General features: G+C 38.2%; 1 protein-coding gene across 4 annotated transcripts in view; it reads left to right on the top strand.

Annotated features, from left to right (window-relative positions):
• The window catches only part of erbb4b (erb-b2 receptor tyrosine kinase 4b), a 429788-nt gene that overhangs the window by 390653 nt on the left and 15165 nt on the right, over positions 1-23970 (top strand). For all 4 annotated transcript variants that reach the window (XM_079822543.1, XM_079822542.1, XM_079822541.1 and 1 more), the window contains one exon: positions 21883-22038. In XM_079822543.1, coding sequence (XP_079678669.1) covers positions 21883-22038 — 156 coding nt within the window. The remainder of the gene's footprint in view (positions 1-21882; positions 22039-23970) is intronic.

The following is a 23970-nucleotide window of genomic DNA, read 5'->3' as shown; positions in this document are numbered from 1 at the left end:
CATGTGCAGAGAGTTTTCATCTCAGCAGCGTCAGTAACAGAGTTATACAGAGTTTTCCTGGCTTGTTTATTCCTCAAAAGTCTGTTTTTCCTTGTGTGGTATTTCTGTGCGTTAATAACTCCGTAAGTAATAATAGTTATTGTCATTGTAGATGTGTTTCAGAGTGTGTCATCGCGTAATTCAGTTGATGTCACCTCAGAAGTATTTTTGTGTGAACATACAATAGCGTAATGCTCACCTATTTGAATAATCATTCAGTTATTTTGTTATCAACAATGTTTATTCGTTTTTAGAAAATATTTGCTTGTAATGTATGTTGATGGAAATATGTATCAGGTCTGATCGGCATATTAACAATTGTTTTACAGAGCGCACTGCAGTGCTACCGTTAAAGCTGCGCACACACTTTTGTAACCGGACACCGCTTGTTAGCAGCAGCAGCGGCAGCTCCGCTCCTTTTAATGCAGCTGCATTTAGCGCCTATATATGGTACAATAAGCTCTGGTTTACGGTTACATTATACAAATGTAACATAAGTATAGTTATACAGTTCTTAACTGTGTATGTATATTTACCATCCTTATTTGTTCTCTCACAGAAACCACATTTATGTACATATCCACGCAAACCTGTTTATGCCTTGCAATTGGATGACTGAATAAACATTACTATCATCAAAGTTCACTCTGGATTAGCTGCAGTTCTTTCTAGCCGAATAATTAGGCCAGTTTAGTTCCATCCATCCCACTGCGCACAGAATATCCCACAGGCACCATGTCGAATGTGGACGAGGTCGAACTGGAAGCCATGTTAATCTTGGACTAAATCGGCCACCGTAGGAGTTGAAACTAAATCGGAATTGAGAAGAACAGAAACTAAAATTCACTGGATGGTCATATACCTTTTCACCACTAGATGGGGGGAAATATCACACAGTGTAGCTTTAATATCCTAATGAGTTTTGCCATAAAAGAAAAATCAATAATTTTGACCCATACAATGTATTGTTGGCTTTTGCCACAAATATATTTGTGTGACTTCTGACTGGTTTTGTGGTCCAGGGTCACATATGGACAAGAAAATGTCTTGAGTAGAAGTCAAATTGGACTTTTACCTACAACCCCAAATCAGAAAAAGTTGGGACAGTATGGAAAACGCAAAAAAAAAAAAAAAAGAAGTGATTTCTAAATTTACTTTGACTTGTATTTCATTGCAGACAATATGAACACAAAATATTTCATGTTTTGTCTGGTCAACTTCATGTCATTTGAAAATATGCATCCTTTCCTGTCATTCAGACCTGCAACACATTTCAAAAAAAAGTTGGGACAGGAGCAAATTAGGGCTAGTAATGAGGTAAAATGGTTAAATAATGATGTGATTTGAAACAGGTGATGTCAACCGGTGATTGTAATTATGATTTGGTACAAAAGCAGCATCCAAGAAAGGTCTAATCCTTTAGGAGCAAAGATGGGCAGAGGATCGCCAGTTTGCCAACAAATACGTGAGAAAATTATTGAAATGTTTAAAAACAATGTTCCTCAAAGAAAGATAGGAAGAGATTTGGATATTTCACATTCAACAGTGCATAACATAATTAAAAGATTCAAGGAATCTGGAGGAATTTCAGTGCGTAAAGGACAAGGGTGCAAGCCTAAGCTGAACAACCGTGATCTCCGATCCCTCAGGCGGAACTGCATCAAGAATCGTCATTCATCTATAAGCGATATCACCACATGGGCTCAGGACTACTTTGGCAAACCTTTGTCAAGTACCACAATACGTAGTTACATCCACAAATGCCAGTTAAAACTGTACTGTGCCAAAAGGAAGCCCTATGTTAACAGTGTCCAGAAGCGCCGTTGACTTCTCTGGGCTCGGAGGCATCTGGGATGGACCATCACACAGTGGAAACATGTACTGTGGTCAGATGAATCAGTATTTGAGGTATTTTTTGGGAGGAATGGACGCCGTGTGCTCCGGACCAAAGAAGAAAAGGATCATCCAGACTGTTACCAGCAACAAGTCCAAAAGCCAGAGTCTGTCATGGTATGGGGTTGTGTCAGTGCCCTTGGCAAAGGTAACTTGCACTTCTGTGAAGGCACCATTAATGCTGAAAAGTACATAGAGATTTTGGAGCATAATATGCTGCCTTCAAGACGACATCTTTTCCAGGGACGTCCATGCATATTTCAACAAGACAATGCAAAACCACATTCAGCACACATTACAAAGTCCTGACTGCGGAGGAAGAGGGTACGGGTACTTGACTGGCCTGCCTGCAGTCCCGACCTGTCTCCAATAGAGAATGTGTGGCGCATTTTGAAGCGCAAAATGCGACAACGAAGACCCCGTACTGTTGCCCACCTTAAGACGTTTGCAGGAAGAATGGGACAAAATTACACCTGAAACACTTCATCACTTGGTGTCTTCAGTCCCTAAACGTCTTTTAAGTGTTGTGAAAAGGAATGGCAACATTACAAAGTGGTAAATGCTTTACTGTCCCAACTTTTTTTGAAATGTGTTGCAGGTCTGAATGACAGGAAAGGATGCATATTTACAAATGACATGAAGTTGACCAGACAAAACATGAAATATTTTGTGTTCATATTGTCTGCAATGAAATACAAGTCAAAGTAAATTTAGAAATCACTTGTTTTTTTTTTTTTTGCGTTTTCCATACTGTCCCAACTTTTTCTGATTTGGGGTTGTATATTTACTCATAAAAACCCTATACCTATATACCTTAAATCATTTTTTTTTGGTAACACTTTTTTATTCACTATAAACTAGTTGCTTATTAGCATGTTTATTAGTACTTATAAAGTACAAATTAATGCCTTATTCTACATGACCATAATGTTACCGTTGTTTTTTGTAATGCTAACCAAAGCTGCATTTATTTGTTCAAAAAAGTGGAATTTTCTCCAGTCTTCGGTGTCAAATGATCCTTGAGAAATCCATCTAATATGCTGATTTAGTGATTATTATTATTATTAATCTTGAAAGCAGTTGTGCTGCTTAATATTTTTTGTGCAAACTGCAATATAGGATTTTATAGGATTATTTGAGAATAGAAAGTGAAGAATAAAGAGCATTTATTTGAATAATAAATATCTTGTAACATAAATATCTTTATTGTTACAGTACTTTTTCAATTTAATGCATCCTTGTTGAATTACAGTATTAATTTCTTCTTCTTTTTTTTACTTTACTTTGCAAGTAGCATCCTCTTACTTACGCCCGAGTCTGTTTGTTACTGGTTTAGTCCTTAGATTTTTATTTTTTATTTTTAGAAGTATCAGATAATTATTTAATATATGTAAAGGACTTTTTTCTTTCTTTTTTTCCATTATTCATTATTTCTAAGATCATGAAAAATACCCCCAAAAATTGAGAACCACTGCAGTAAATACTTATTCTGGCAAGTAATATAGTTTGTTATCCTCACTATAGACTGCCTATGTTTGCCAAGAAATGAAGGTAATCCTATACTTTATGAAAGTCAGAATCATAACAGTATACTAGCTGTTTTGTAACAGCTTCATTTCTGATTTTAAGAGCTGTAGGGACGCCACATACAATATAATGCATGTAGGCCAAAATCAATGTATCAAGACGGCGAATAAAATCTGGAAACACTTACAGCTCACCACTTATAACATTAGAAAGACATTATGATGAAAGGACTGTGGTATCATTTTCTTCATTGTTGTTTTCCTTGGCATCTTAGCTTTAAACACTGGATATACAAATGTACAGCTCTTTTTCATACTTTTAAAACGGGCTAAAAAAAAAAGCGAGATTCAGAACTTTTGTTAAAGCAAACAGAAAAAAGTATACGTATGGTGACTCCAGAGTCTTGGCCGTAATGGATTAGCCATAAATAGGAATGACAGGTTAATGTTAATTCCATGATTTACAAAGCAGGTGTCAGTGATATGTTGAAGGATTTGATCAGGGTTCTGCCTCTCCCGCCTGATTCTTTTTCTGTCAGCATCCAGCTCGGTTTCACTGTGGCCCGGTTGTCCTTCTCCTGTCTAAGTTCCCTATTGGTATTCTATCATTCTGAGCGCTGCTGAATGGGTAGTGAAGTGTGACGGACAGAAGCCAGGCTCTCACACACAAGGGCACACTTTCAGACACACACACTTTTCATATACACTCACACCACTAGAAACAAACACACACACACACACACACACACACACACACACACACACACACACACACTTACAATTCCAATTTCCTCTTTTTTGTCTCTTTTTTCCTTGTTGTGTTTATGAATTTGAATGCCTGAAAGTGAAATAATACATCATGCTCATCACTAAAAACCCTTTTTGTAGTAAACACACCAGAAAGTCAGAATCATAACAGTATTGATTAGCATGGCCTTGTTTCTTTGTGTACTATGTGCTGGAACTGCTCTTGGCCATTCGATGTGTGTAGTTGTGTATATAAAAAAATGTGTATTTGGAAAATCTCCCACTTTCAGCATGCAGAACCTGGAAACAGACTATTGATTTTTACCAAAGGACCACAATCCCACCACAAGCTTCACTCTGAAAGACAATATCACAGAAATGTAAAGGCTTAAAGGTGATGCAAGACATTTCAGTTGTTTTGCTAACTTCCTCTAGAATTAGACCACCCCAGTACATATACTACCGTTCAAAAGTTTGGGGCCAGTAAGATTAAAAAAAAATAATAATAATTAATTAACACTTTTATTCAGCAAGGAAGCACTGTATAGGTCAAAAGTCACAGTAAACTGCTACAAAAGATTTCCATTTCAAATAAGTGCTGTTCTTTTGAACTTTCTCTCATCAAAGATTTCTGAAAAATCTATCACAGTTTTCACAAAACTTTTAAGCAGCACAACTGTTTTCAACACTGATAATAATAAGAAATCAGTAAAGGCTCAGATGACTTGTTTCAACTTTGTTTTCATGTCTTTTATTTTGAAAGTCTTATAGTCATGGTTCCTGTTTGTCATGTGACCTTGCCCTCATGTGATCATGTCTTGTGCTTCCCTAGTCTCGTGCGTCATGATCTGATTGGTTCATTGTGTTCATGTGTGTCTTTTTTAGTCATTAGTCTTGGTGTAAAAATAGCCCTCATGTTCCCATTGTCTCTTGTCTAGCTTTCTGTAAAAAATATCCACTGATGGCAAGTTGAAGGAGAATCCATGTGCAGTTTATTGGAGTAAACGTGAAACCAATACAAAATTAAAAAAAAAAAAATGGTTTGGTCACGTGTAAGTAGATTTTATATAAGTGAAAACTAAGAATAAGTGTAACATGACATGCTTAATTTTATGCCTGGTATTTAAAAATCATTGGGCACCTTTAACCAACCCTGAATTTTATTAGTTCACCCAAAAATGAAAATTGTCATTAATTACTCCGTTCATCTTCGGAACAGAAATGAAGATATTTTAGTTGAAATCTGATGGCTCTGAAAGGCCTCCATTGGCACAATGGCACGGTTCACTCTCAAGACCCTTAAAAGGTACTAAAGACGTCGTTACAAAGTCCATCTCACTACAGTGGTTCTACAATAACTTTATGAATCGGCGACAATAGTTTTTGTGCGCAAAAAAACCCTAAATAACGACTTACATAGTGATGACGATTTCAAAACAAGGCATCATGAAGCTTCGAAGCGTTATGAATCAGTGAGCCGAATGATGATTCGGAACGCGTGTCAAACCGCCAAACTGCTGAAATTTGGCGATTCAAACCGCTGAATCGACTCACTGATTCATAACGCTTCGAAGCTTCATGATGCCTTGTTTTGAAATCGTCATCACTAAGTCGTTATTTAGGGTTATTTTGCGCATACAAACTATTATCGCCGATTCATAAAGTTATTTTAGAACCACTGTAGTGAGATGGACTTTGTAACGACGTCTTTAGTACCTTTTAAGGGTCTTGAGAGTGAACCGTGCATTGTGCCAATGGAGGCCTTTCAGAGCCATCAGATTTCAACTAAAATATCTTCATTTGTGTTCCGAAGATGAACGGAGGTCTTACGGGTGTCGAACGACATGAGGGTAAGTAATTAATGACAGAATTTTCATTTTTGGGTGAACTAACCCTTTAACTCACCCAACATGGCTATTTAATGCAGCACAACTTGCATTAACTCAGAGACACATGCTGTAAGGCTCATTATTATGTTTCTACCATTCATTTCTCTCTTGCATATCTCTTTCTCTGTGTACTGCTCCTCTCTTCTCTCTCCCTCTCTCTCCACCTGTCATTGTTTGGTACACCCCGTCCTCCTCCTCTCTGTGATTGCACCGGTAGTCTTCAGTGGCATGTTTACACAAACTACTTAAACAGGCCTCTCTTTTGTCAGCCATGTTGTGCCGCTCAGCTTTTAATTAGCCCTTTGTCTGTGCAGCATGCCGCTCTTTATTATTTTTTCTGCGCTTGCGTTGTGTTCTTTCCAAACACTGGCTTGAAAATTGGTCACAGAGGGAGTGTACCGCCTGCCTTCTGCAGCCAGTGTGTGTGCGTCGTGTGTGTGAGAGAGAGAGATCCTTTAACCTCTATTAATGCACAGTCCAGGTGCCAGATAATAACATGCTTGACAGAAAAAAAAGAGACATCATTTCTAATAAGCATTTCGTATTCCTCTATTCAGCAAGTAGGAGGACCTGATTTTTGAAGTCTCAAATTGGGACACACAGTCTAGGGTGACCAGACGTCCCCTGTGGAGCTGTCGTTGGAACTATTTCTTGCTGACATTTTTGCAAAACATTCATCATAGTTATCTACTGGGCATTTAGAAGGTAATATAAATGACAAGAGACTGGCAGGAAACTGGAACAAAGGAAACAAGTAACTGAAGAGAAGCAAACTAAAGCCCAAAGTATACTTCGGCCGTCGTTATGATGATGGTTGTACGCTGTTGTACACGCACCATTCCGTGGCCATCCCCGAACTATCCGTGTGACGTAATTTGTGTCATCAAGAGGGTCCGCGGACGTCCACATTTTTGTGACCATGCGGACGGTGCGCGTACAACAGCGCATGTGCGAGTAACCTGAAAGCTTGAAAACAAAATGCATCTTTCCCAATCCCGGCCAAAGGAATATACTTTGAAAGGCTCACATGCTCAACTGTGCACGAGAAAATTAAGTATACCCGGGCCTTAAAATGAAACTTAACCAGGGTACCCGCGGGATCTTAAATGTCTTAAATTTCAAAATCTAAATTTTAGGCCTTAAAAAGTATTACATTCGCTGTTCTAGGTCTTAACTAATTTTAAACAGGTCTTAATTTTCCTACGTCCATGTAACGCTACCTCTATTGCATATTGTAATACTCACACAAATAAAAGTGCTCCGGGAGCGTGTTTATTCCGGGGTGTTGTAGTTCTTTCTTTCAATAGTCCAACTAGAGTTTGCTGTCTCTTTCGGATTTTACCACAGACACATAAAAGGTATTCTTCAGCTAACAGTTCTCCAGTTCTTCCAGTTCCACGATCGTGAAAGCGAAGTAGGGGTGTCGCAATATACCGGTATTTACGATAACCCTGATATTTAAAGCACGAAATATCGACATTGTGTTAATTTAGGGTGTGGCAATATACCGGTATTGGCAATAACCACAATATTTAAAATGAACAGGACTGGTATGATAACATGACAATGGTTAATGCTCCAGTGTCCCGAGTCCGACTGTAGCCGTGTTTTTTTTCTCCCTCTCTATTACACACTGTTACAGCCATAAAAATAGTTCAGCTTGCTTTGTAATGTCAAATTTGTTATATTTCGTTTAGTTTATTTATTAAGTTAATTTAGAAAAAAATTGGGGGGCAATTTTTTTTTGTTAAATTAAAGTTTTTGTTTTTTAAAGTGAGGACCAAGCGACCAGTGGCCGACCGTGAGTTAACCACATGTTTGATAGATTAATTCTCTAAAATCAACACTTGACTTGTTTTGTCTATAATAAAATCCATATATTTAAAACACTTCAAGCATATCACAATGTAAGTTTAAATGTTTACTATCACCACCACAGTAAAAACGCATTTTTGACAAGCTGAGGCAGGCTTGCACACAACGGCGTCTCGCATAATGACCAAATAAAAGTATGATATGCCGGATCGCACTAAAAAAAGTTAATAAAAGCGATGTAAGCCACAAACTCAGTTCAGTACTGATCTATGGTAATGACACACGGACCGATGTCAGACTGGCTCCGGATTCTGTGCACGTGTTTGCCGCCTTTCAGCGCTCGCGCGAGTATACGAATGTGTTCTATTTCTAGGCTTATAGCCCTTGAACGATCAAAAACACACATTATTATGCCTATGTCCATATTGGCGGTTATGTCATGTCTTGTGTCAGTATTGGATCTGTGCATTACTGTAGGTCTTAAAGTGAAAGCAACCTAATATAGCCTAGCCTATACCCACTCCTGTCTGTGTTGTTAATGTTAAACAACAACAACAGGGGAAAACAATTAAACAGTCACCTACCTAAACTTAAAGCACTGTTTGTATCTGTATATTTATTTTGTATTTGTCCTATTGGCATTTATAAATAAGTTCTTATTTTATTACTGACCATTTACTTGATTACTTAATTACTTGAGAACTTTTGACTTATATTAAGCAGTTGCTTATTGCTGTGGTTTACTTTTTGGTCATATTTCCCACTCATTTTATTAAAGCTAGATAGCATAGCACACCACTGGACCAGCCTTTCTTTTGTAATGGCAAACAAGATGCATGCATTTTGTTTGTTTTATTGCCATGTGTGACTATTGTGTATATTGAGATTATGGTATGGGATTGAGATATGAGGAAGTGCAAGTTTACTAATACTTTGTTCAATTTGAATTAATTAATTTGCAAGCAATTTTGTGATTCTGCATTTCCTTTGTACGTTTTTTTTATTGCGTGTTATAGGGTCTTAAATTGAATTCCTGCATATACCCTGTTATTACCAACAGAACATGACTGTGATGAATGCTAAAGATGAATTTTCAGCAGCTATAACTCCAGTCCTCAGTGTTGCATGATTCTTCAATCCTTCTAATATATAGTGTACAGTAATATTAGGCTACTTAAAAAGCTGATAGTGATATTTTGTTAATCATGATCCTTGTAAATCATAGCTTTTTATAAAGTGCTGTTTTAAAGCTCAAATAGTTCAAATAGTGTTTTTCACATACAATGAAAGTCACTGGGCAAAGCAACACTGGAACCTATTGACTTTCATTATATGGAGAGAAAAAAAAGGTTTGGAATGGTGAGCGTGAGTAAATGATTATGGAACTTTACATTTTTGGTGAACTATCCCTGATGCAGTTCAAAGGCTGATACTTGATGTACTAAGATGGTCGATACGATCTCTGCCAACATTTAGACTTTGATTTGTATTGGCTGAAAGAAGGAGAAGTGAACTTTTTCTGCAAGGTCAAAGCCCCAATTTCTTCCTAAAAAAAGCCAGCTGGCAATATATAGGAGTCACTAGAGTGATTGAAGTTATAATCGATAGACAGATCTCCCCTCCAATTTTGTTGATTGTCATAATTTTTTCAAGCGACTGTGGTCTGCTGACAGGTCTGGAATTAATGGGATGGTTTTGTGGTGGGGAAACTGTTCAGAAAGGACATTCAGAATACTGATGATGACACCTGCATGACTAAGCCTATCACGCGGCTCCACGCTCTGCGCAGATGAAATAGCTGGGGCAGATTACTTGGCTCGGATGAGAAAAAGATGGTTGAGTCTAATCCCAGTCAGATGTGGTTACAGGTATAAGAGAGGATAAAAAGTGTGGATGAGGGTGAAGAGACAGAAGGACACAATCACTTTCTCTGCGGTGGGTCTTCACAGGTCACACTCCTCACTTTTACTCAGAGATTTTTTTCACGAATACACATCCTCCACAGAGACAGGAAACGCGCAGAAGGCTTTAGAGAAGTTCACATCACTGCAAAATGACAAACACTTAATAAGTGACAGACACAATTTAAATCCGTCTCTTAGGGAATGGAGGACATCATTCAAAAGGTCAAAAGCGAGTTGGGAAGGAAGTTAATTTAATCAGAGCAGTTTATGGGGGAAGCAGTATGGGTGTAGAGATGGTAATCCAATAATGATGGAACAGGAGGATTTTTCATTCCCTTAAAGCTTTCGTTTTGAAACATGATTGCTAAACATGGAGACAAATCCTTTCTGAGATTCGTTTGATGAGTGCAAGATCTCTCCATATCGAGGGTCTTCAGCAGGAGCCCATTGCGGCGTCTGCGATGGCATTGTAGAGGAACCATAAATCTGTTGGATCCTAATTTTTGTGGAAAAAATGTAATAATGTGTTACAAAAATACAATATTAAGTTATGTTTTTAAGTGAAGCTGGAGTAGAGCTAAATTAAAGCGAAGTATAATTTTACATTATTTTCCTTTCGGCTGTTCCCTAGAGGGGTCGCCACAGCAAATCATCTGCCTCCATCTAGCCCTATCCCCTGCATCCTCTTCTCTCAGACCGACTACCTTCATGTCCTCCTTCACTACATCCATAAACCTCCTCTTTGGTCTTCCTCTCGAACCTCCTGCCTGGCCGCTCTAACCTCAGCATCCTTTTACCGATATATTCACTCTCCCTCCTCTGAACATGTCCAAACCATCTCAACCTGGCCTCTCTAACTTTGTTTCCGAAACATCTCACATGTGCTCACATTGTTCCTCCTGCATTAAAATGTGTTATTAAAGTTAATAACACAAGTAGATAAGTAGAACTGGGTATCAATACGAATTTACCAATGCGATTTCGTAATTCAAAGAACAATAGATCCACAACAGTTTCTGCTGTTGATTTGCTCTGATCTATTTTCGTTGGCGGAAAAAACGAGACAATTTGCAAAAAACTCATTATTATCTTCTTGTTTATTGAACTGATGTTGCTGTTGGTCGGAATATCAACGTGACTGATCTATGGCCGAATCAGAGCTGTGCCAATATTTAGAACATAATTTTGCCTATATGATATTGTTTAAATAGACTGTAGTATAATTGTATACTGTAAATAGACTGTAGTTTAATTATATTGACAGCTTTAAAGGGATTCATTGAGTTGAGTCTTTTTGAAGGATTCATTAAAAGAGTCATCAGACTTCACAGATTCACTCTGTAGTTTTATGCACTAAAAGAACCGATTCATAAGTCATTTGTTTGTGAATTGGACTGGTCACACTTTGTTTTAATGTGTATAGTCTGTAACTACGACTTAAAAGAAAGAGGTTTTCTTGCCAGTATTTTGCAGTACATGCCCTTTTTATCTTGTCATATTGTATTTGGATTGCAAACTCAAAATACTTCATATCATTCAGCATCGATGTCACAAAGCAGTGCATGCAGTAAACAAATGGTGCATAGATTATAGTGATGCTTGCATCAATCTCTTTACTCTATGTAAATATATAAAAATGGCACCATATGTATGTTCAAATACATTCAATTGTATTCGAAGACACCTGCTCTATACTGATACCTACCAATTTATGATGATTTATGGTCACCAGTGTTTTGTATAAGCCTTGATTGCATAGATATTGCACACTTTGTGAGCTCAGTCAGTGTCACTTTAAAAACCTCGGTTAGCCCCTATAAACACATGTTAATGTAGAATCCCCTGACTGAACATTATATTTAAAAGGGGGTTGCCTTTAGCTGATCAGCTCTTTCATAAAGTCGCCTGTTCTCTTCAGGGCTTTTAACACTCACGCATGAGACAATCTCTGTTGCTCTATCAGCACGTCCGCTGCATTAATGGACTGTGTGAGCCATTGATTTCTAATTACACCGAAGTCCACTCTGGGGATAAATATTGTGTGGCGCGGCCATCTTGTGGCTTATTGTAATCAGAGTGAGTATTGATTGGCTGTCCGGGCTGCAGAAGTAATCTGTTTTAAATACACTGGGACCAGAGTGAATGGGGCAAAGCTGCCTGTGCTCTGACTACGGAATGGTTTTGGATTTAGTCCTGCGAGAGACGTGGATCAACTGATAGGAACTGCAGTGCACTGCTCACTCACACTGAGCTAGAAAACACAGTGTAGCTTGGGTTTATTAATACACAGGGAAAAAATATTTATGTTATCAGGCTTTTGAGTGAGAGAATTTGGCTCTTTTCCAAAACTTTGACACATCCTTCTAAGGCAGCATTCTAACTGAAATGAAACCTCATAAATGAGTGATTTAAAACGCTACATAGATTCACAAGTGCCTTTAATAGAGTTTTGGTGTCAGCATGTTGCTAAATGAGGAAAACAGCCTATACATTATACTAACTGATGTTTTTAAGTTTTCTATGATGATTTCTATGAGGCACACATTTTCTGTGTGTGTCATACACACTGACTCGTGCACTGCAAAAAAAATATATTATCAATAAGTTATGACAAATGTTTTTACATTGCTTTAACTCATCAAAATAAGTAATACGATTTTTTTAAGTCAATTTAATGTAATTTAAGTTGAAATTACTTAAATTTACAAGGCAGCAACAATACAATCAACTGATGTTTAAGGCAGCAACTTTTTTTTACAGTGTGGGGACTTGTTACCGTGGGGACCTAAATTGAGGTCCCCATGAGGAAACAAGTTTATAAATCATAAAGAAAGAGTTTTTTGAAAATGTAAAAATGCAGAAAGTTTTCTGTGATAAGTAGGTTTAGCCTGGTTAGTGTAAGGGGATAGAATGTACAGTTTGTACAGTAAAAACCATTATGTCTATGGAGCAGTGGCGGCTGGTCAATAGAGGGCGCTGGGGCGCCGCCCCCATCAAAATTCCAGAAATATACACGTATACAAAAATTATATAAAAGTGAAATAAAAATAAAATAGTTTACTGATACGATGTGCCGGCTGTTAGTAAGAGCCTCAGCATTTAATAAAAACTGGCTTTGATCGGTTAACTATTTTATATGTTCTTCAATATGTTTCATGCGGTTTCATGCGTGAGGGACGCCAGATAAATGGATGTCTATCTGAGTCTAAAAATATACGGGCAGCATGTGACCTGAAGCTGGTCTCTAATTGGTTCTTAAAGATCCTCCTCCGGACGCAGGTCGTTGTGTCCCTGGCGAATCAGACTTGGATGCATGTTATTTTATCCAATCTGATTGGTTCTCGTCACCTGTCATTCAACTTTCCGTTCTTGGCCACTAAAGCGAAAGTGCGCAGGCGACACAGTCACTCAGACTCCGCCAAAACCTTGTTAGGATGATCAGTTCCGTAGAGATGGCAGCAGTTAAACCAAATTCTTTCACAAAGCGTTCGTTGGAAGGTCCCGAACCGGACCAACGCGATTTACAAATCCAGCAGCAGGCCAGTGACAGAGGACGCAGCTGCACTCGGAGCTGTAATGAGAAATGTAGGTGGCTGGCTGGATGCAACGGGGGTAAGAGACCTCAAATATCTAACTGAACAATGCAAACGTCATGACACTACTGAGATGACTGACTTTAATCAGAGAGTCATTGAGAAATTTGCTGGCCAGAAAGAAAGGATAGCAAAATGTATGTTCAAGTAGTCAACATGCTAGTCTGTTGTTGCTGTTTTCTTTTGTTTTTCATTTCCTTATTCAATTATATGTGGGAAATGAATGTGTAAAAAGATAAAAGTGAAGACACTGTTTTCTCTGTAATGCTTGAATTTAGTCAACATGCATCTTGATACTGCCCCCCTCCTCCCTCCCGCGAAAAAAAAATAATTATCACCAGCCGCCACTGCTATGGAGACTCCCCACAAAGATAGCAAACCAGATTTGTGTGACAATTTAAGATTGAACATTGGTCTGGGGGGTCAGCTATGTATTTTCTACTGCACAAGAGGAGTGATCAACGGGCAACGACCATAGACCGTAAAAAAATATGGACGACACGACTTCATTGACTTCCGCTTACCATAGTTGAAGCTTTCGTAGGCCGCACACGGCGCTGACATCTTGGGACAGAGTCTGCGCAGTAGCGATCTCAGGACCGGAGTTGCGCAGTAGAGAACAGGAAGTAGAGGCGCGATTATCAAAAGCCCGCCCACACTCACACAAATGCTGAACAATTAATGATGGTGTGAAATAAACAGTTATGGAAATGTAGAAATGAAAGCTAAAGCTCCAATCTCCTCCCAAAAATCCAGAAAAAAGTCCGTTAGTGCCTCAGTGACAACTTCACTCAGAGAAACCGTCAATCTCAGCTGTCAATCATGACGTCACACCCCCCGTTTTTATAGTATCAAAATAACTCACTAAAACTAAACTTATTTAAAAAACAAACACTTGAAATGAAATGTGATAAAAACTGCCTTAAATGACAGCAACCAGCTTTTGGAAACAATTATTTGAAGTGTAATAGAATGGACACAAGACAAACTAAACAATTCAAATACATGGAGGGGTGGAGTTTATGAGCTATACTGGGACCAACCACCCCCCCGGTATCGAGGCGCGGAAGCTTTAGTTTCTGAGAGGAGCACTACAGGCTTGGCAACGACCCATCGCTTCTCTATCCGTCATCGTGTTAAACCCGCCAATAGCGCGCCAGGTGGATAAGCCAGTCTGTGATTGGTTCCCGCAAAAGTGTAACAGAAGCAGTAGAAATGAATGTACAGGTTTCCAGACTGAGTTGCAGGGCGAAATCAAATTGGCGGCAGATCAGGGTGGGTTTACCCAGTCTATGTGGCTTCCACTTACAGCCATGAGTCAAATGTCAATGAAAATATCTGACCACTCCCACCAATATGTTTTGACAAAATGCGTTCAATAGGACAATCCTATGGACGGAAGCTTTTTTTGCATGGCTCCAATATGAACATAAATCAGGGTGCCGCCTTCATATTTTCTGAGTAGGCAGTGATTTTCTCCCCAGACTGTAATGTATGGCTCTTGAGAGCTCTCAATCTTTCCACGTTTTTCAGAGGCCTCAATGCTGAAACTCTCTCTTTTCCTTTGCTAAAAAAAAATTTTTTCTTGTCTTGTAACCTTCCTACACTCACCTGTTTTCTTCCACTAACATTATAATCATAATAATTTTTCTGCCTTAATGTTTTGAAAATTTGATAAGCTCCAGATTGAAAATCCAGGCCAGTGTGACATATTTGTTTTTTTATGTGGTACAAGCAAGCAATTTCTCTGTTTGCAGGTACAGCTGTGCAAAAGTCAAGATTGTTTACCCTGAAATGTACGTTTCCCTCCTCTCTACCTCAGCTCTGCAAACGCAAAGATAATTGCATTTTGATAGACGATTAATGTTAATGTAGGCTCATTAATCTTTGAAAAGCTCTTTAGATCATGAGACGTACCTGCAGTGTGTGCAGAGGAAGTGGAAGGCAACAGAATGGCTGCCAGTCGTGGTCATTTGATTTGATTTGATTGTCACTTCCTTTATGCATGTTCATGCTTGCTTCAGAGGCCTGTGATTTTGTGCCTGGGTTTTTGTGTGTGCATTAGAAGTCAATCTGATTTTTAAAGTGAATTTCAGTTTTGTGTGCTACATCAAAATGACCATGTACACTACCGCTCAAATGTCTTGGGTCAGTATAAATTTTATATTTTTCAAATAAGTGTCTTATGCTCATCAAGGCTGCGTTTGTTTGATTAAAAATGTATCAATAATATTGGGAAATATTGTTACAATTTAAAGTAACTGTTTTCTATTTAAATATATTTTAAAATGTAATTTATTCCTGTGATGGCAATGCTGAATTTTCAGCATCATTACTCCAGTCTTCCGTCACGTGATCCTTCAGAAATCATTTCAATATGCTGATGTGTTGCTTTTTTGGGAACTTCATATGAAATAGAAAACCTTTCAGTTTTAACCAATTTATTGCATCCTTGCTGAATAAAAGCATTCATTTTTTTTTTTTTTTTTTTTTTTTTTACCTGAAACATTTGAACGGTTGTGTATGTCTGGATGTGATACAGTCCTGTAAGAAAAGAGTATGGAGCGGAGGCAGTGATTTTTTTTCCCTTCAGCAGGCACGGCGGGTGTAATCCCCACACCATTACCTCAGATTACACTTGCTTGCTGGGAAAAGATTGCATACGCATGGCATAAAGAGATTTGTTCCCTCCTCCTTCACAGTTCTGCAGACATTTGTGTATTTTAAAGCATACAGATTAGCATTTCTCCCATGACCCATAATGAACACCATTGGACTGCACTGACCTCAACCCTGAGGGACACTAAGGGCTTATTGTTTAATTTATCATATCCTAGCAATCCCATTTACATTATCCCCATCGGTGACCTTACTAGGCTAGACCATCAATTATTACTGTAGGAGACGCATCAGGTCAGCCAGTGTAGGTTGAAGTTTTGAATGCAAAGACTGTCCTGGATGAATTATGTGTATTCATAATGGATATGATATAATAATAATATGGTGCCAAATTGGTTTTATGTCTTAATGATTTAATCACAATGCATAATGCCTCGGAAACCTGCTTCTATAGGCAGCTCACGTGGTTTTAGTAAAGAACTGCCATAATAAAAGAACTGTCTGAGCAACATCCTGTTAGTAAAGCATCATCCTCTTTCCCAGCTTAACGCAAACCCATTTGAATATGGTTGAAATAAACCCCTCTTTCCATTCCCAGACTGCTTTAGCCAGTCCACTCATGTATTCTCGGCTCATCTTAAATTGGGGGATTTCTCTTTCAGAGCTGCTACCATCATGTTAATAAGTACAGTGGGAAACACACTCTCAGATCTGACCGTGCTGCAAGTCATAAGTCTAGACTGTTGACATTCTGTAAAGCAAGCCACATTCCTCATTCATTATGCGTTTTATGTGTCACTGTTTTGTTTCCAATTAGAATTGAGTCCTCACTCAGGTTTGACATATAACCGTTATTAGCATTGATACACTCTTCTGGGAAAATGTGAAAAATATCCAGCAGACGTGGCTATTTTTATATTTAAGTACTCATTTATGTGTAAAAAGTTTACTTAAGACTTCAAGCAATGCAGCAACACGATGATAAATGCCTGTGGAATCACAAATCTAAATATGTGTTTTAATATCTTGTAATCTTGCACTAGACCTAATTAGTATATTTTAACTAAGCAAATAATAAATAAGATAAAGTCAATGCCATAAAATGAGTGTGTTCAACTGGGATATAGAAGAACTCTGTATCCTGACTTTTGTGTATTGACCACTAGTTTTATATTAGCAACATAATTATTCATATTTTGATATTTCCATCAATTCGGTTCAGTTTTGTTATTATAAGTCATTTTCAGTAATTGAAATGAAGCCAAAATATATTAGATGAAAAACTTAAACTTAAGTTTTAGGTACTAAAATTATTAAAATAAATAAATATTTTTAAAAAATAAAGCTACAAAAAGCACATAAAAATACTAAAATACAGAATAAATTTTATATATATATATATTTATTTATTAGTGGTGGGCATGTTATTAGTTAGTGGTCTATGCCCACCACTAATATATATATATATATATATAGTGCTGGGAATCTATTCAAAAAATAACTAATTAATCAAAACTTTTTTTCTGTAATTAATCGCAATTAAATCGCAAGTTTTTAATATTTTACGTTTTTTAATATTTTGATATTGTAATAATTTCAGTTACTCTCCAAATTAATGTAGAAACAATTTAAAGACAGTATATTTTAAATATGTGTTGTATTGTCTTGTTTTAATGAATGAAGGCCAGCATCACTGATGTCTCATTCACATTAATGATGTTACAGTGTAACTGAAAGCTCCCAATTTCAACATTTATTAGGCTTTAAAAAAAACTACTTTTAATTTAAGTGAACTTAAAACAATCTTTACATAAACCCAAAATAATAAATGTTATATTTACCCATGGCCTTCCCTGTTAGACATATACAGAAATGTAATAGTCATCAAACACCTTTCTTAACTGCATAAATAATACATGAAATATAGATTAATCATCATTAAAGCTACAATTTTCTCTGTTCCCGTTGTTAATGACATTAATGACATGCATCATCAGTGCTCCTGTCACTTTAAGAACAGCCGCGGATCTCACGCGCTGTCCCGCGCATCTCATTTCCTCACAACTCTTTAAGTCAGTTTAAGACGTTATTTAACTAATTTAAGACTCCTAATATGAGAATACTCAAAATTCTCTGTGTTGTTGTTATTGTTTGTTCAAGAGCAAAGGAGAACTCAATGTGAGCAGGCACTGACGCAAGTCTGTCTGTGCGTCGTGTGTGTGTGTGTGTGTGTGTGTGTGTGTGTGTGTGTGTGTGTGTGTGTGTGTGTGTGTGTGTGTGTGTGTGTGTGTGTGTGTGTGTGTGTGTGTGTGTGTGTGTGTGTGTGTGTGTGTCAGAGTGTCCCTTGATAACCTGATATGAGACTCAGCCACACAGACAGGACATTGACATACAGCGCTCTCGTCGCGCTTGGAAGCATTTACGTGAATAGGAGCGTGATCATGTAACGCTAGGCAAAAATGGATATAAAAATGGACACTGCGTTATTTGCGTTAAATATTTTAATGAGTTAAGCTGAAAAAATTAATCGCCCTCATTAACTCGTTAATTTGCCCAGCCCTAATACAGTGAGGAAAATAAGTATTTGAACACCCTACTATTTTGCAAGTTCTCCCACTTAGAAATCATGGAGGGGTCTGAAATTGTCATCGTAGGTGCATGTCCACTGTGAGAGACATAATCTAAAAAAAGAAATCCAGAAATCACAATGTATGATTTTTTAACTATTTATTTGTATGATACAGCTGCAAATAAGTATTTGAACACCTGTCTATCAGCTAGAATTCTGACCCTCAAAGACCTGTTAGTCTGCCTTTAAAATGTCCACCTCCACTCCATTTATTATCCTAAATTAGATGCACCTGTTTGAGGTTGTTAGCTGCATAAAGACACCTGTCCACCCCATACAATCAGTAAGAATCCAACTACTAACATGGCCAAGACCAAAGAGCTGTCCAAAGACACTAGAGACAAAATTGTACACCTCCACAAGGCTGGAAAGGGCTACAGGGAAATTGCCAAGCAGCTTGGTGAAAAAAGGTCCACTGTTGGAGCAATCATTAGAAAATGGAAGAAGCTAAACATGACTGTCAATCTCCCTCGGACTGGGGCTCCATGCAAGATCTCACCTCGTGGGGTCTTAATGATCCTAAGAAAAGTGAGAAATCAGCCCAGAACTACACAGGAGGAGCTGGTCAATGACCTGAAAAGAGCTGGGACCACCGTTTCCAAGGTTACTGTTGGTAATACACTAAGACGTCATTGTTTGAAATCATGCATGGCACAGAAGGTTCCCCTGCTTAAACCAGCACATGTCCAGGCCAGTCTTAAGTTTGCCAATGACCATTTGGATGATCCAGAGGAGTCATGGGAGAAAGTCATGTGGTCAGATGAGACCAAAATAGAACTTTTTGGTCATAATTCCACTAAACGTGTTTGGAGGAAGAAGAATGATGAGTACCATCCCAAGAACACCATCCCTACTGTGAAACATGGGGGTGGTAGCATCATGCTTTGGGGGTGTTTTTCTGCACATGGGACAGGGCGACTGCACTGTATTAAGGAGAGGATGACCGGGGCCTTGTATTGCGAGATTTTGGGGAACAACCTCCTTCCCTCAGTTAGAGCATTGAAGATGGGTCGAGGCTGGGTCTTCCAACATGACAATGACCCGAAGCACACAGCCAGAATAACCAAGGAGTGGCTCTGTAAGAAGCATATCAAGGTTCTGGCGTGGCCTAGCCAGTCTCCAGACCTAACCCCAAAAGAGAATCTTTGGAGGGAGCTCAAACTCCGTGTTTCTCAGCGACAGGCCAGAAACCTGACTGATCTAGAGAAGATCTGTGTGGAGGAGTGGGCCAAAATCCCTCTTGCAGTGTGAGCAAACCTGGTGAAAACTACAGGAAACGTTTGACCTCTGTAATTGCAAACCAAATTACAGACCTCTGTAATTTGGCTGTAACAAATATTAACATTGATTTTCTCAGGAGTTCAAATACTTATTTGCGGCTGTATCATACAAATAAATAGTTAAAAAAATCATACATTGTGATTTCTGAATTTTTCTTTTTAAGTTTATGTCTCTCACAGTGGACATGTACCTACGATGACAATTTCAGACCCCTCCATGATTTCTAAGTGGGAGAACTTGCAAAATAGCAGGGTGTTCACATTCTTATTTTCCTCACTGTATATATATATATATATATATATATATATAATTCAAAATATTAAAGGTCCCGTTTTTCCTGTTTTTTCGTGTAAAAAAAACAGTATTTTTCCACACAATTTACTTATCTGTATACCGCTGTTTTCACTGTCCTAAAAACAGCTTGAGGATTTCCCTGTTCTATGAAGTCCCTCCTTCAGAAATACGTAACGAGTTCTGATTGTGCCAGCGGTTCCCGTGCAGTGATTCGACAGCAGCTTAGCGCACGTTGCCCGGAAAGGTCACGCCTCTTACCATAACGGGGAGATGCAAAGTACAAAGTACAGCGTCCCTGAAGGCCAAACAAAGGTGATTTGACTCCAGGATGAAAATAACAGCGTCTCGACGACATGGGCACAAACACACTACAAACGCAACCGAACGCAACACTTCCTCTTCTCCAAGCGGGAGAGCAACAAGACTATGCCCCCTTTTTTGCATCTTGTGGGCGGAGGTTAGTCAACAAACTGTTCTACTGACGTCTTTAAAGCAGGATGTACAGGGATGTAGTCCAAACCGGCCGTTCGCTGTAGGCTTTGAAAGGGAACTTCTGTTAAATAAAATATCTTGCTTGGCATTGAACTTTGAGCTTTATAATTTTACAGGTACTATTTATGCTCTAACAGCAACATTACACTCTAACTAAAGTTTGAAAAATGGGATCACGAAGAACAGGACTTTTAATAAATGCTACTGTATAATTATATATAAATAATACTAAAATAGCACTGATTTAATTTGATGAATACCCTTGAGATACAACTGGCAAATTGTCATACGGGCAGTAGGTAGGGGGGGAAATAATTATCCCATCAGACTGAATTTACATTACTGCAAATATAATAATATTAGACAATTTTACTTAACCAGTAATCTGCAAACAAAGCACTGCAGTGCAAACACAATATAATTGAATTGTCTTGCGATAAAAGTTCAGGGTTTAATATTTCTCTTCAATTCTCTATAAAGACAAATGTGCAACCAGGATTTGTGGATTTCCCCTAGTTTATTATGCACTGCTAACTTGCAGGTGATGCAATACACTTTCCTCCTATGAATATATTCTCACAGTTATTTGGTATTAAAAGCGCTTGTAACCAGACTCTTTCTGTGATGACAGACGCAGTCTTCTCATCTCAGAGAGCACCTGTGATGACCTACACTGGCCCTCTCAAATTGTATTTCCCTACTTTTACAAGCTCCCTCTCACTATCTCGCTCTCTTAAACCATTTTGAAGCTGTCCTTACTTCTCTTCCAATCACATTAAGATTTAAATTTCATCCAGCTCAAGGGCACTTAAAAGCCCCATTGGAGGGAAGAGTAGAGGGGCTGCTTTCTTGCGAATGGAGAGCGGCCCTGCAAAAGGCCTCCATGCCTGGGTTTGGACTTAAATCGATTACATGCATTGTTCGCTCCTACAGAAAATTGGTGTCTGGAGTTTTCAATGTTTTGAGATACATGGCCATGCCTGAGAAGAGACTCATCATCGCTTATCAATGTGAACAATCTCCTTTATTAATTCTGGGGTTGCTTTTTTTGCTGCAAGTGAATTAGTTTTTTCCTTTATGAGATGGTATCATCAAGCTTGTGATAGTGTTAGTGCTGATGCCGATTTTGAGTTTTGATTTTGTGTATGTGTGTTGATGCAGGGAATGATGTACTTGGAGGAGAGGAGACTTGTGCACAGGGATCTGGCGGCTCGGAATGTCCTAGTGAAGTCACCCAACCATATAAAGATCACTGACTTCGGCCTGGCTCGCCTTCTGGATGCAGATGAGAAGGAATACAACGCAGATGGTGGCAAAGTCAGTGTCTCATGACCCTAACAAGAAAAAGGGCATGCAATGATCCATTTGCATGGCATCAGTTAATATATGCTTTTTGCGTTGGAAGAACACTGAAGCTGTGTCCCAAATGACGCACTATACACTATGTACTTATGCACTATGTACTCAACCGTGTAGTATATTAACTTTACATGGTTATTTTGTCATTCAACATCGGAATCTGGTAGTGCCTCCCCCTCCACTACATAATTAAAGCAGCGACAGTTGAGTGCATGAAGTGTCCAACATTCCACACTTCGTTTTTTCCGTTAATTTAGTGCATCATCCGGGTATTTAAAGTGCACTTTTACTTTTTGGAATTTTCAGTGTGAACACACTACTTACACTATTTATACTTAAAAACGTTATAGAACAGTGCATAAGTATGCGAATTGGGACGCACCTACAGTCAAAAGATTTGTTGCACTTGACAGGCTAATTAACAATAATCATGTTTTTGTGACGATAGTATAGCAAAATCATCTTTGTACCTTAATAACCACCATAAAAATGCAGGTGATAAAATATAAAGGCACATGATGATTTCACCACACTAGTATAATATAATAAACATTAACCAAGTAACAGAAAATGTCAAACAAAACACCTTAATGTACATTACTGATAACAAAAATGAGAAGAAATTCAGCTGTTTATATTAATTATAATCAAGGACTTCTTGGAATAGCCTTTTACTATAAATTATATGGAAATACGTAGTACTTGATAAATATAATTTAACTTTGGCCATTAATAAGCCACCCAGTAACCCCATAGCAACACATTAAAAGGCACAATATGTAAGATTGTTTAATCTTACATACAAGAATGTTAAAATCCAGAGAAATAAGCCATTTTAACCAGGACACAGACTGTGTCCGTGCGTCACCTATCAATGTCATCATACCCGCGATTTCCATTTTATTTTGTAGAAACCATGGAAACACCAAAGACACTTTAATATATTATGTGTTTTAATAGTTAAGGGAACTACTGTTTGGATACATTCATCAACAGAAAACTAATCATTGTTATATAGCTCATCACAGTTAGTCTTATTGTTTAAATCTTGTTTTCTTGATATATTGCGAGTACCATGTTTTACCATGCCTAATCTCGATCTACAGTAGCTTACTGCAGTTTGCAACAAGTGTCTCATAGTAGCCGCTGAGAAAACACACAGAGAAGCATTATAACAATTTTCAACACACACAAATAATGTATCTAATATGATAAAGTGCTGCGTTACCCCACATACACATGTGGGGAAGAAGTGGAAACGGTCGTCTGCGGCAATAGCTCTGCGAAATCCAGGCATCAACCTACGCCTTTGTTTTGAATAAGCGAAAAATTACATATTGTGGCTTTAAGAAAACACTCTGCAACAGCATATCAATGCCCTGGTTACAACCCACAACACCCTAACATTTTGGTGGAGTGTTTTGCTCCAAATCTGCATCTCCATCCCCTCTGCATGTTTTTTTTCCAACAAACTTCTGTCCCACCTGTTGCTGCGTGCTTTTCCTGCACCTCAATTCATGTACACATTAAACACGTTTACATGAACACCAATATGCTGATAACTACCAAAAATAAGTTTATTGAAATAACTCGATTTACTGGTTTACATGCAAATCAATAACCTAGCAATGCAAGTAAACCGCGTTTACAAGACAATTTTCCCCGGTGGTGGTATCAAAACACAAGCAATCATGTATTTCTCTCAGAGTATTCTAATATATTTATTATGCGAGTTGTGATGTTATATTAAGCATTAAAAACCCTAGAGTATTTCGAAATGTCAGCGGGAAACAGACTCATTCTCCTCTCATATTTGAAATTTCTACAACGGTACCACTTGTCCTTTGGCTGCACAAGATAACACATTTTTTATATTTCTTGGGTCAAGAA

This window comes from Gobio gobio (genome assembly GCF_949357685.1).
Source record: "Gobio gobio genome assembly, chromosome: 7".
Taxonomy (NCBI): Eukaryota; Metazoa; Chordata; class Actinopteri; order Cypriniformes; family Gobionidae; genus Gobio; species Gobio gobio.
Note: the sequence above shows the minus strand (reverse complement) of the source record. Positions and strands in the feature narration are given on the sequence as shown.